This window comes from Triturus cristatus, chromosome 5_2 (assembly GCF_964204655.1).
Source record: "Triturus cristatus chromosome 5_2, aTriCri1.1, whole genome shotgun sequence".
Lineage (NCBI taxonomy): Eukaryota > Metazoa > Chordata > Amphibia > Caudata > Salamandridae > Triturus > Triturus cristatus.
This window is the reverse complement of record NC_140588.1, coordinates 33441723-33455689: the sequence shown is the minus strand read 5'-3', so window position 1 is coordinate 33455689 and position 13967 is coordinate 33441723. Positions and strand designations below refer to the sequence as shown.

Genomic DNA, 13967 nt, shown 5'->3' with positions numbered 1-13967 from the left:
GCATTGAAAGCTTTTCAACTGCATTTAGTAGGCAAAGCTGTCTTAGTCTGTACAGACAATATGACAGCAATGTACTACATACAAAAATAGAGAGGGACACACTCTACAGCTTTCACGCCTAGCTCAAAGCATATGGAGATGGGCCATGCCTCAAAAGATATATCTCCTTGTGGAACACCTCCCAGGGGCAAACAACCAGATCGCAGATCTGCTCAGTCGTCAAAGACCACAGATTCACAAATGGGATCTACATCCTCATGTTCTGATCCTCTTCTTTCAAATGTGGGGCTATCCAGAAATTGATCTCTTCGCAACACACCTCAACACAAAGTGCCCAAACTTCACGTCCAGGTACCCACACCCATAATCCAAAGGCAATGCGCTATGGATGAATTGGTCAGGGAGATTTGCTTATGCTTTTCCACCTCTCCCGCTAATTCCATTAGTGGTTCGGAAGCTCAAGCAACAGTCCCTCACAATGACCCTAGTTGCTCCCACATGGGCCCGACAACCCTGGTTCACAACCCTATTGGAACTATCGGTAGTTCCTCACCAAAAGCTGCACCTCTCCCCCAAGCTTCTCACTCAGAGCCATGGAGAGATAAGACATCCAGATCCCAGTCAACTCGACCTTGCGATCTGGCACCTGAAATCATTGAGTTTGGCTACCTTAATCTTCCCAGTCAAAAAAGGAGAGGGGGGGGGGGACCAGGAGCTCGTTATGGTCCAATGTCCGTGCTCCACTCGTAACAGTTAAATCAATAAGGACATTGTTCCCTGTTGGCGGCGAAACTGAAAATGTCGTTCACCTGCTCAACAGAGGAGAAAAAGGTGGGAAGAGTGTGAAGATAGGGAGAGAGAACAAAGGGGGGGGGGGGGGGGGAAGAGAAGAGGAGAGGGAAATAGAGGTAGTATGAAAAGAGGCAAAGAGAATTTCCCCAGTCTCAAGAATCCACTCCTGAAGGGGAGGACTCTATGAAGCCTCTCGTGAGCCCTCACACACCCCGAAGGATGTCTTGCTTCATCATTGGGCTAGTTGTTGCTCCTCGTCGGGCCGGCGCTGCAATGCCCGACGGTCCCCCGAAGGGTCTCTCTATCGGAGGTCTTTTAAAGAGAAAAGCCGTAAGGTGAATGCGGGTGTGTGGGCAAAAGAAGCAGTGAGATGGATCCGAGAGGTTAGTGGTAGGATGCGTGCAAAGTGTGTGGATTTAAAAATGCCTAGGGGTGTCCAAAAAGGTGGATTTTTAATAGTATGGAGCCTCTGGCAGACTAAAAAGACCAAAAGGTCACGGGGTCACTAATCAGCTCAAGGTGCTGGTGTGACTATAATTAAAAGGTCGACATGTTTCACGCCTTGGATGCCCAGACGGGTCAGTGGCGTTTCTTCAGGACCGTAGACAAGTGAAAAGTAGTGCACGGTGAAAACGTGAGTGCCAGAGATTGGAAGGGTAACTCACGTCTATGGAAAGGGTTAAAAAATGGTACGGGACTGCGGGGTACAGTGACCTGGTCAGCAGAGTCAAGAAGAGCGTACCAAACTAGTGTAACCTGTAGGGGAAAAAAAAAAAAAGAACGGGAGAGGGGAGGTAGGGAGGGAAGGGATACGAGAGAGAAGGGATGGGAAAAAGGAGGGGAGGGGTGACAATACACACATGAATAGTTAGGACAGAACTGGTACAATCTGGACACAGTTATTACGAGAAAGCACAGCAAGACCTGGATGTGCCCCCGCAAACCATTCACATGGTGATAGTGTGGTCACCCCGGTGACCATGTCAACAAAAACGAACATCAGTGGCGTTTCGGGTGTCCTGCATGGGTCTGATGTACACTCTACTGTGTCAAAGGTAGACTCACTCCCCTGCATTGAGGAGCGGTGCAGGGCGGGAACCAACACTCATGGCGGGAGTTACTGTATGGATATTAACATAGTCGCTGAGGTTGGAAGGGAACGTAGGTGGGAGTGGTATTAGTGACGCCAGAGGAGGCGGCACGATTAATCGTGGACAAGGCCTAGACATCATCAACTTAATGTAGCGAATAGACCAGTGTAGCAAACAGCGTACACCACAATGCCAAGAAAAACGGACCCACTCGACTAGTTGCGGGGGGCCCGGGCGTGGAAGGTTTATGTGCAGTGAGCAGAACAGATGGAAGAAAAACAGATGAACCTAACACGTAAAACACACACATCATGTCGCTAGTAAACAACGAGCCCACTGGACTAATTGAGGAAGGGGCTTGGCCGGACTAGATAGTACGGATGGAGAGCGGGCGCTTAAAAAGAAAGTCATTTGAGAAAACAGTGTCTATATACAGGGCCGTGAGGATATTTAAAAGCATGAAGCTTCTATGAAACTTCTACAGTGACTTGCAAGGTTACCCCATCCTTACCCTCGTGTATCTGTACGGGGCTGCATAGGATCCGCCGAGGCTGCCAGCGCCCTATTTGCTGGTGGATCAAAACAGAGCGTAGAGAGTATAAGGGAGTGGCTCCTGCATGGAGGTGGACGTCGTATACAAGATAGTCCCTGTAGGATCCTGCCTGTGTGTACTCACGGTTGCGTCGGGGGCCGGCTCAGTCAGCACCTACCCACTGCCATCGGCTGCCTGGAGATAGTGTCCGTTGCTTGCAGGCTTCATTTTGAGGCGTCGGAGAAAGGGAGTGAACCATTTCCTGTGGGAGGGCCGGAGGCGTGTGCCGTGTCGCGCATGCGTGGGTGAGTGTGTCCATGGTTGTGCGCATGCGTGGGTGAGTGTGTCCATGGTTGTGCGCATGCGTGGAGTAAAGAAGCGAAACTACGCCAGATGCGTGTGCACTATAGACCTCCCAAAATGTCCTGCTCGAGGATGGTGAGTTGTCCTGAGGAGCTCGTGGGCCCATGATTTACCCCTGATACAGCCAGGACTGGAGAGGGTGGCATGCACGGGTAACCCGGACTAGGTATGTCCCGTGATGTGTACTGTGGGTCCCCGGTGTGTCCCGAGTGCAGCCAAGAATAAGCAAGGGGACAGATGTGTGTATCTTGGACACGATGTGTCCCGTAGTGAACAATGAGGCGCACACGGGTTCCCTAACCTGTACAAACTGAAAACAGGAGCAAGCGAAGGTGGGGGAGAAGGGAACTCCAGGCCGTAGGCTTGTATGTATACTTAGTTTATAGCGCGCCCCTGTGTTTACTATTACTCGCTCATAAGTGGTGAGGAGTATCCACCGGGGTCGGGGTATGGCCATTGTGAGTTACAGTCCTACCCATGGTATCTCGTCATTAAGTCCCTGCGTATTGGTACGGAGGCGGAACACCCAGCGTTGTTCCTGGCGTAGTAGGGCTTGAGCATTCCAGGAGGGTCGTGACTCTAGTATGGTCCATGTAAGTTGTTCGCTGGTATGCCCTTGGTCAATGAAGTGGTTAGTGAGCTTCGTGGCAGTTCGTCCACGACGGATGGTACTCTTGTGTTCGCTGATGCGGACTTTAATGGGACGTGAGGTCATGCCGACATACCTTAAGCCACACGGGCATGTAATGAGGTAGACGCAGTTTTTGGTGTTGCAATTAGTGTGACCTCGTTGTTCCCATGTAAAGTTGCCCAGAAAGAGTTGCTTACTGTGCGTGGTCGTAGAGCAAGCGTGGCAATTTCCACACGGGTAATGGCCTGACACAGGGGTTGAGTTCCACAGTGTGTTGTTGGGTTGATCCTGTATACGTGGCAGCGGCCGTGTGTTGACCAGTCTGTCACGTAGGTTCGCTGTTCTTTTAAATGCGAAGCGTGGTAATTCTAGGTTCAGTGTGTCGGTGTTCAGAATTTTCCAGTTCCGTTTTATGATCTGTTTGATTTTGTTGGATTGGGGTGTAAAAGTGGTGACGCATGTGATGGACTCGTTGGGTGTCTTCGTTCTGTGTTCCAATAGTGCGTCCCTGTGATTGTTTCGGGCTCTTTTCCTTGCGTATCTTACTACTCTCTTGGGGTAGTGTCTGTCCAGGAGGTTTTGCTCAAGGTGGTTGGCTTCCTTCTCATAATCCTGACTGGTTGAGCAGTTCCGTCGTATCCGCAGGAATTGTCCGTACGGGAGGTTCTCCCGAAGGGCTTTGGGGTGGTGACTGTTAAAATCAAGCAGACTATTGCGGTCTGTCGGTTTTTTGTGAAGTGTGGTCCTTAGGGTGCCGTCCTCGAGGATGATCAGGAGGTCCAAAAAGGGGATGGAGATGTCACTTATAGTTCCCGTGAATCGAAGGTGTGGGTTCAGTCCATTAACCCATTCCAGGAAGGTATCGCAAGACGTTCTGGTGCCCTTCCAGAAGATCAAAATATCATCTATGTATCGTTTCCATATGATGATGTTTTGCTTGTATGGGTTTGTGTCGGGAAAGATGTGACTGTTCTCGAACGAGGCCATGTACAGCCCTGCCAGGCTCGGCGCGAAGGTACTCCCCATGCTGGTTCCTTGTACCTGATGGAAGATAGAGGTTTTATACATAAAGAAATTCTCTTTCAGGGCTAGTGAGATCAGATCCATGATGAAGGTCACTGGTGTACTGGTGAGGGGTTCCATCCCTTGTAGTAGGTCGTTGACTACCTCAATGGTGGCGTCTTGAGGAATGTTGGTATACAACGCCTCTACGTCCATTGTTTACTAGCGACATGATGTGTGTGTTTTACGTGTTAGGTTCATCTGTTTTTCTTCCATCTGTTCTGCTCACTGCACATAAACCTTCCACGCCCGGGCCCCCCGCAACTAGTCGAGTGGGTCCGTTTTTCTTGGCATTGTGGTGTACGCTGTTTGCTACACTGGTCTATTCGCTACATTAAGTTGATGATGTCTAGGCCTTGTCCACGATTAATCGTGCCGCCTCCTCTGGCGTCACTAATACCACTCCCACCTACGTTCCCTTCCAACCTCAGCGACTATGTTAATATCCATACAGTAACTCCCGCCATGAGTGTTGGTTCCCGCCCTGCACCGCTCCTCAATGCAGGGGAGTGAGTCTACCTTTGACACAGTAGAGTGTACATCAGACCCATGCAGGACACCCGAAACGCCACTGATGTTCGTTTTTGTTGACATGGTCACCGGGGTGACCACACTATCACCATGTGAATGGTTTGCGGGGGCACATCCAGGTCTTGCTGTGCTTTCTCGTAATAACTGTGTCCAGATTGTACCAGTTCTGTCCTAACTATTCATGTGTGTATTGTCACCCCTCCCCTCCTTTTTCCCATCCCTTCTCTCTCGTATCCCTTCCCTCCCTACCTCCCCTCTCCCGTTCTTTTTTTTTTTTCCCCTACAGGTTACACTAGTTTGGTACGCTCTTCTTGACTCTGCTGACCAGGTCACTGTACCCCGCAGTCCCGTACCATTTTTTAACCCTTTCCATAGACGTGAGTTACCCTTCCAATCTCTGGCACTCCCGTTTTCACCGTGCACTACTTTTCACTTGTCTACGGTCCTGAAGAAACGCCACAGACCCGTCTGGGCATCCAAGGCGTGAAACATGTCGACCTTTTAATTATAGTCACACCAGCACCTTGAGCTGATTAGTGACCCCGTGACCTTTTGGTCTTTTTAGTCTGCCAGAGGCTCCATACTATTAAAAATCCACCTTTTTGGACACCCCTAGGCATTTTTAAATCCACACACTTTGCACGCATCCTACCACTAACCTCTCGGATCCATCTCACTGCTTCTTTTGCCCACACACCCGCATTCACCTTACGGCTTTTCTCTTTAAAAGACCTCCGATAGAGAGACCCTTCGGGGGACCGTCGGGCATTGCAGCGCCGGCCCGACGAGGAGCAACAACTAGCCCAATGATGAAGCAAGACATCCTTCGGGGTGTGTGAGGGCTCACGAGAGGCTTCATAGAGTCCTCCCCTTCAGGAGTGGATTCTTGAGACTGGGGAAATTCTCTTTGCCTCTTTTCATACTACCTCTATTTCCCTCTCCTCTTCTCTTTTCCCCCCCCCCTCCCCCCCCCCCTTTGTTCTCTCTCCCTATCTTCACACTCTTCCCACCTTTTTCTCCTCTGTTGAGCAGGTGAACGACATTTTCAGTTTCGCCGCCAACAGGGAACAATGTCCTTATTGATTTAACTACCTTAATCTTCCGCCAGACTGCATGTACGTCATTAAAGAGCATGCCACGCTGCAAAGTGGAAGCGATTTGTAATTTACTGCACAAACCATCAAATCAATCCACTAGATGTTTCAATTCAAAACATCATTTGCTACCTATTACACCTACAGCGTTGTAATTTAGCCTATACATCTATACGGTTACATCTGGCTGCAATAGCCGCTTACCTACAAAACGGACAACATTTGTCTTTGTTTTGCGTGCCCACTATCAAGACATTTAGGGAAGGACTTAAAAGAATCATCCCTCCTAGATTCCACCTTCTCCAATGGGGAATCTTAACCTAGTCCTTACAAGACTCATGGGCCGACCATTTGAACCTCTGCACAAATGTGAGCTACAAGGCCTTCCTTAAAGCCATCACATCTCTCAGAAGAGTTGGTGAGCTCCAGGCACTAACCATACAAGAACCATTTTTACAAATTCATCAGAATAAAGTGGTTCTTAGGACTAATCCCACATTTCTACCTAAAGTCGTTTCTACCTTTCATCTCAACTAGTCTGTTGAGCTACCCGTATTTTTTCCTCAACCTGACTCAGTGGCAGAACGTGCTCTTCACACATTAGATGTAAAAAGAGCAATACTGTATTACATTGAAAGAACAAAATCTTTTCGTAAAACAAAACAACTCTTTGTTGCTTTTTCACCACCACATAAAGGCAATCCCATTTCAAAAGAAGGTATTGCGCGGTGGATCGTTAAATGCATCCAAATATGTTATTTTAAAGCTAAGCGCACATTAACAGTTCCCCCTAGGACACACTCTACATGCAAACTAGGGGCTTCTATGGCATTCTTAGGGAACATACCCTTAGATGACATCTGCAAAGCAGCAACATAGTCTACGCCACACACATTCACAAAGCATTATTGTGTAGATGTGTTAGCAAAACAACAAGCTAGTGTGGGTCAGGCCGTTTTAAGAACACTATTTCAAACCAGTGCAACAGATACAGGTTAGCCACCGCTGGGAAGATAACTGTTGTATAGTCTATGCTAAAGCATATGATCTACAGCTCATATGCCTCGAACGGAAAATGCTACTTACCCGGTATGAATCTGTTCTTGGCATATAAAGCTGTAGATTCATATGCACCCACCAGCCTCCCCGGGTACCGTTATCTGTTACAGTATTATCTTACTTAGATACACTATACATGGACATTCCTTTCTACTCTTACTAACTCCATCATCATCCTTATGGCAAAACAATCTGGGAATGGAGTCGATGCCCATGCGCACTATCACCGAAACAAAGAGTCACCTACCTCGTGACTACAAAGACTTCTTCAAAGAAAAACAAAGTGCAAACATCCGGACCCAACACCAGAAGGTGATCTAGGCTAAAGCATATTAATCTACAGCTTTATGTGCCAAGAACAGATGCATACTGGGTAAGTAGCATTTTCCTTTTGCCTTTGGATGAAAATTCAGACTTAACATGCACTTTCTCACATGGGTTCAGTTGACAGGTATGCAAGTAACTTATTTGGTGATGCAAGTGCTCTAGATCCAGTTACAACCAGCTCATCATACTTTTTCAGTGCCTGTGATCATCAGTGTAAATGGGCTCTAGCAAACAGTTGTCAGTTGTGTGAAAACTATTATGGTTATTGTAGGATTGTGTTGCATTGGAATGTGTACCCACAAAATGCATGTGTCTTTCTGAATGAGATTGCCATAATTGGTGTTCCCCAATCTATAGGTTGTGTTTCAGAATTTCAGACGACCTTCTTGCAAAAGGTCCTAGGCCAAAAGGGGAATTTTACCTAAAGCAGTTTCTCTGAAGGTGATTGAAAAAGTTTTTGAAACAAAGGACTTTCATTGTGCAACCCTATAACGTAAAGATTTAAAAATGTGGTGTTATGCGGTAATGAATTTTAAATGAATATTGCCTTTATCTTAGTCACAATGATCTAAGTCAGCACCATACAGTACTAAGTTAATGCAAAATGGGTGAAGCTGTTGTTTCTGCCAGCAGGAAAAACTCTGGAACTAGGCCTTAACCAGTAATATACAATAGAAATGTCATGCAATGCCATGGTAAATGTTAGTAAATTCATGCTCAATTGCTACCAATTTTCTCTGGCCTATAGGTCACTTAAATTCCGGCCTAATTGTGTAATCACTTCTTCCACTTTCCTCTAGCTGAAGAACAAAGGCTTGATCAACTACTGCTTTGATTATAATCCTCCAGATGAGCATGAGGTAACCGGACACCGAGTGATTTTATACAGTTGTCATGGAATGGGGCAAAATCAGGTAGGAAACATTTGTTTTACATTTTAAACATTGGTGCCCTCTTTAGGAATCTCTATCACCCTGCTGCAGCTGGAGGACCTGATTGACTGCTGCATCTTGTTGGGAACCAGACGCAGCATCCTGTGATTCAGGGCAAGTCATTTAATTTCCCTGTGCCTCAAATTAAGAAAAATCTTGCATAGCCAGTAGGTCTCACAAGTCAAATGGGAATGCATGTTTGAAAAGTCTTATTCAGAAAAAGTAAGAAAAGAAATTACAAAAACTGGGGGAAAAGCAAACACACATCTTATGGTATATAAAGTCTCTACATTGAATTAAAGGTTTTTAATCTTTATACATGGCATGGTTTAAATTTCAAATACATTTTGGGGGGGGGGGGGCGTGGCTTGGCCGGCTGCAAGATGGCTGCACTCTAAGTGGGCTCTGCCGGCCAAGCGGAAAATCCGTCCAAAATCCTGTGGAAATTCTCGGTGCTGACTTTCAGCACCGTGCCCTAAAGACCCACCTGGCACTGAAGAATCGCCTGCTGTCTTCCTGGGCCCTGTTGGTGCGAGCACTCCTGTGATCCGTCGCTGGGCCTGGTGCTGTGTTTGGGCCTTCCTGCCGGCATAGGGCTGGCGCTCTGCCTGGGCTGTGGCGCCGCCACCGACACTCCACCTTGCTTGAGGGGCTCCGGCGGCTCAAATCGGCTTTCCGGACCTGCGCTGTCAGTCTGCTGCCGTCGCTCCCATGAGTCTCTACCCGTGTGGGTGCCTTGTAGCGGGGGTGGGGGCGCGTGGGTCGTACCGCTGGGCCCGGGCCTTCGCACCACGAGGGCGCCTTCTCCCAGTTCGGGCACCCGCTGTCCTGGCCGTTCTGCCCCGGGCCCTGCGAGGTGGGTGGCGCGCCTCCCACATCTCCCCGCCGCTCTGAGCCACCGTGGTCTCCCGGCTGCTCCTCCTTGCTGCACATCGCCGGAACTGGGCCTTCATCTTTGCCGCACCCCTGCGTCCCGGAGGCTCCCATTGCCGCCTGCACGGCCCGATGCGGCCTGAGCTCCTCATCCCTGCTCCTGCACAGACATTACCAGCTGCCGGCCTCTACCCTGGCTGGGTGGTTCCCCGCCGGGCTTGGCTCCGCGGCAGGCCATGCCGGTCAGGGGTTTTGACATCATCCTCCGCCAACCCTCCACACGCTTTGGCCTATACAGCTGCCGCCCGGGCTGAGCAGCCGCCACTGCCCGACCTGGACTGGAGTCCCCTCCTGCTGCCCGGCTGCCGCCCTCTCCCCCTGTGTGCTTGCTCTCATCGCTGGGACTCGGAACGGGCCAGCCTCCCTGGGCCCAGCGCCTGCCCTCTGCTGCATTGGTGCTGTCTTGCCAACCCACAGGCCCTTCACCTTCTACCCTGCCAGCCTTTCTGCTGAGAAGCCCTGCTGCTAGCTACATTTACACCAGCCTCAGTCCACCTCCTTAAACCCGGTCTGCTTGCTCATTTATACCGGGCCCTCCTGCTCTTTCTGTGTGGTGCTCGGGCGCCGTCCTCCCTGGCGGGCTCGGTGGGCCGTGGAGCACCCCGCCTGCACCGGCCTACCCTTTGGACCCGACGACCGCAACCTCTCCAGCCGCCCTTCTTTTGCCGAGGCCCCTCTCATCGGCCCACCGCCAGTTTGCACACCACTCATCTGCCTTCCTACCCTCTGTGGTGGCAATCCGAGAGCCGCTCAGTTACTCAAAGATGGGGCGGACGGAACCTAAACAACCTAAGCTGGCGTTTGACCAGCGCAAGTCATCACGACAGGAGGAAGCGGTCATGGACGCTGCCGAGTCCGCCACACAGTCTGAATCTAGCCAAACCTGAGAGGACGACCTCAAGTCCATCATGCTGGATGTTAAATCCACGGTGACTGGCATCGCGATCCAACTTGATCAGCTCTCCGCTCGGCTGGACACCGTCAAGGCTCGTGTGGACTCCCACGGCTAACCCAGGTGGAGACGAGGATATCCAATGCAGAGAACGGCGCAACCCGGGATCATCATGCACTCCTAAAAATGGACAAAGTGTTGGAACTCATCAAAAACAAAAATGAGGATTTAGAGGCGCGCTCCCACAGAAGCAATCTCCGCAACACGGGTGTGCCCGAATCCTCCAACATAAACAAAATGGAAGACTTTGTCGAACAGCTGCTCCGCGACTTATTTGGGGAGCTCCTCTCATCTGTGTTCATTGTCGAGCGGGCCCACCGCTCCCTGGGCCCTCGCCCTGCCCTTGGCCTCCCTGCTCGGCCCATCATTGCCATAACTTCTGAACTTCAGATATCGCGACGCGGTCCTCCGAGCTGGCAGGGAAAAGGGGGAAATCTGTCATCAAGGAAATTTGATATCCTTCTATCCTGATTATACCATGGCGGTGCAGGCTGGCCGTCGCCAATTTCTCCCGGCCAAACGTCTGCTGCAAAAACACGACATTTCCTATTCTCTGGCGTATCCGGCCAAGCTGCGTGTCAGGGACGGCTCGCAGCTCCACACCTTTCTGGAACCGAAGGCTGCACTGGCCTATGCCAAAAAACTGGACAAAACTCAGCGCTCCACCCCTTCTAGCTCCCAGACGGCTGCGGCTGGCGATCTCGGTGACAATGACTTATGGCACCATTTGCTCACATGCCCCGACCTCATGCTTGGCATGACATGCCTTTGCCCCTTCTGGTCCCAGTTTCTATTGTTTAATCATGGCTCTTGTGATGGCCTGTCCAGGCTGGATTTTCAACCGCCTCCGTGCATGGGCTCTGCGGAACTTTTCTGATGCTGTGGTATTCCTTCGCTCAACCTTGCAGTCCCCCACTCCTTACTCGCCTGTACAGCAACGTCACTATTCTGCCATGTGCCCGCATCGCGAGCGACTTGTTGGCCTCATGCTACCGGACGCTCTCTTAGGTCTCTCTCTCCTTCATTCACAGACCGCATTCACTCATGGCTTGGCCACCCTGTCCCTGTGGCAGGGGTGTACGCTGTTCTCAGCCACCTTCCTACGGGATGATTCCCTTTTTCTCCATTTTGGTTTCTCCCTTCCCAGTTGGGGATTCCCTGGGTGGGTGGGGCTGGGTTCACAACCTGATTGGGGGGATTGGTGTAGGGGGTGCGTTTTTTGGGTTCTTTTGCTTCTCCTCTGAGGCCTCTTGTTGGTTTTAGTGCTTGGACCTTCTATGTACCGCGATGTTTGCAACATGCTGCACTTCCTACTCCAAGCACTTCCGACTTCCACTTCATATCCACCATCCTCCTGCATTTATCTCCCTGGCCTAATCCTATGACAGCCCCTACACTCTGGACATGTAATGTTCGCGGTCTCAACGACCACCGGAAGGCCTGCCTGGTACATGCACACCTCATTTGTCACAAGGTTGACATCTGCTTCCTCCAGGAAATCCACCTGCTTCCTGTTACTGCCTCTAGGCTACACTCTCGACATTGGGACGAAATGCATTCCTCCTTCTACTCTTCTACTTCCGCGGGGTATCTATCCTTGTACGCGAAGGGCTCCCCTGGCGCACCACTAAAGTCATTGTCGATCCCGATGGGCGCTTTGTCATACTGCTCGGCACCCTCTTGACCCAGCCTCTCATTCTCGCTGCAATTTACGACCTGAACACTGATGACCCTGACTTCTTCGCGCAGGTGTGGCGACACATATCTTCCCTGGGCCATGCCGCTTTGCTGTGGCGGGGCGATTTTAACATCACACCATCAGCCACTCTGGATCGCTCTGGGCCTCGCGCCCTTCACCCGCGCACCACCTTCCTCCTGCGTTCTCTCCTAGATGACAATTCCTTGTTGGATGTGTGGCGCCACACTCACCCGGACGCGCGCTAAGGCACCTGAGTTACAGGCTCCTCTGGCTGCTGGTCCCGCCCTGATTTCTGGCTCACCACTTATGATTCTTTCGCATGGGTAACTTCAGTCGAACACATGGTGCGCACTGCCTCCCAACGCGCTCGCGATTCCGTTTTCTGCACTGAGCTTCAGACTGCAATAGAAAACTATTTTGAACTTAACGTTGGTTCCATGGACTCCCCTTCCACTTTATGGGAGGGCTTTAAGGTGGTGGTCCGGGGCGAATGCATTTCCAAACAGTCTGGCGTCCTTCGCTCTATTCGAGGCACTCTCGAGCGTCTGGAGAGAGAGATTAAGGCTCTTGACTCCCTGCAATCTCTCAGCCCCAACCCCGATACCCTTGCACAGATCCGAGGCATACTCTCTGAATTTGAACAGGAGGCAGACAGGGAGCTCTTCTTTTAGGGTAGAGAGGCCAGGGCCCGCCATTATACCGAAGGCGACCACCCAGGTAAAACTCTGGCCAATCTTCTGCGACGGCCTCACGCCGCTTCATATATCACAGCTCTGCAGGACGGTGGTCAAGAACGTACTACCTCTCCTACTGAAGTGATCTCACGGGTCACTACTTTTTATATGCAACTCTACCGGGATCACCCCCTCGCGTGATATCTTGGACCAGTACTTTGATACCCTGGAGCTCCTCTGGCTCAGTAATGGCCATCGGGAATACCTCGACGAACCTTTCTCAAAGGAGGAGATTTTAGCAGCCATCAACAGCCTGCCCAGAGACAAGGCGCCCAGCTCTGACGGCCTGCCTGCGTCCTTTTATAAAACTTTCGCGCCCATTCTTGTCCCACACCTCGCCGCCATGTATAATGACTCCTTCGAGGTGGGACATTTCCCTCCATCACTTCTCAAGGCCCTGTTAACTCTACTCCTAAAGCCGGACAAGTCCCCTGAACTACTAGACTCCTATCGCCCCTTGTCCCTTATTAATACTGATAACAAGATCTTTGCTAAGCTTCTTGCCTCCCGCCTGTTACCTCTCATGCCCCTGATCGGTCACCCGGATTTCATCCCAGGGCGCGCAACGTCACATAACCGTCGCACTATATTTGCTGTCCTTCACCAGATCAACCCAGCTCTCCCGGCTGTGGCGGCTCTCTTAGACGCCACCAAGGCTTTTGACACTTTCGAGTAGCCCTATCTATTTTATCTCCTTCTCCATCTCGGGTTTAGCCCGGTTTTTCTGCGCAAAGTCCTCCTCCTTTACACCCTCCCTGTTGCCCGCCTCCGTGTCAGTGGTCAGATTTCGGAGCCCATTTCTGTCTCCAGGGGCACTAGGCAGGGGTGCCAACTCTCACCCATGCTTTTCGCTGCGGCTATGGATCCCCTCTCCGCCAGACTCTGGCAACACCACACTCAGAGAGGGTTGGGTTTCGTGGGCCGAGCCTTGGTTGTCTCCATGTACGCGGACGATGTCACACTCTGTCCGCCACCCAGAACCTCAACCCCATGGTCCGCGAGGTCGTACAATTCGGGGGGCTGTCCGGCATCCAGGTTAACTGGAGTAAGTCTGTCCTTTTTCCTCTGACGGGCGCCACTGTCCCCTTCACCCCGGACTACCCTTTTGTGTGGGCATTGGGGCCTACCAGGTATTTGGGCATTTGTGGTGTTGAGCTCTGGAAGGTTACTTTCTGCCGGGCGGTTGACTTGCTGGAGACCAAGATACCCCTCTGGCGGCGCTTACCCCTATCCCT

General features: G+C 51.0%; 1 protein-coding gene across 2 annotated transcripts in view; it reads left to right on the top strand.

Moving 5' to 3' along the window:
* The window catches only part of GALNT12 (polypeptide N-acetylgalactosaminyltransferase 12), a 668716-nt gene that overhangs the window by 606341 nt on the left and 48408 nt on the right, over positions 1-13967 (top strand). For both annotated transcript variants that reach the window (XM_085606792.1, XM_085606791.1), the window contains exon 8: positions 8283-8396. In XM_085606792.1, the coding sequence (XP_085462918.1) occupies positions 8283-8396 (114 nt within the window). The remainder of the gene's footprint in view (positions 1-8282; positions 8397-13967) is intronic.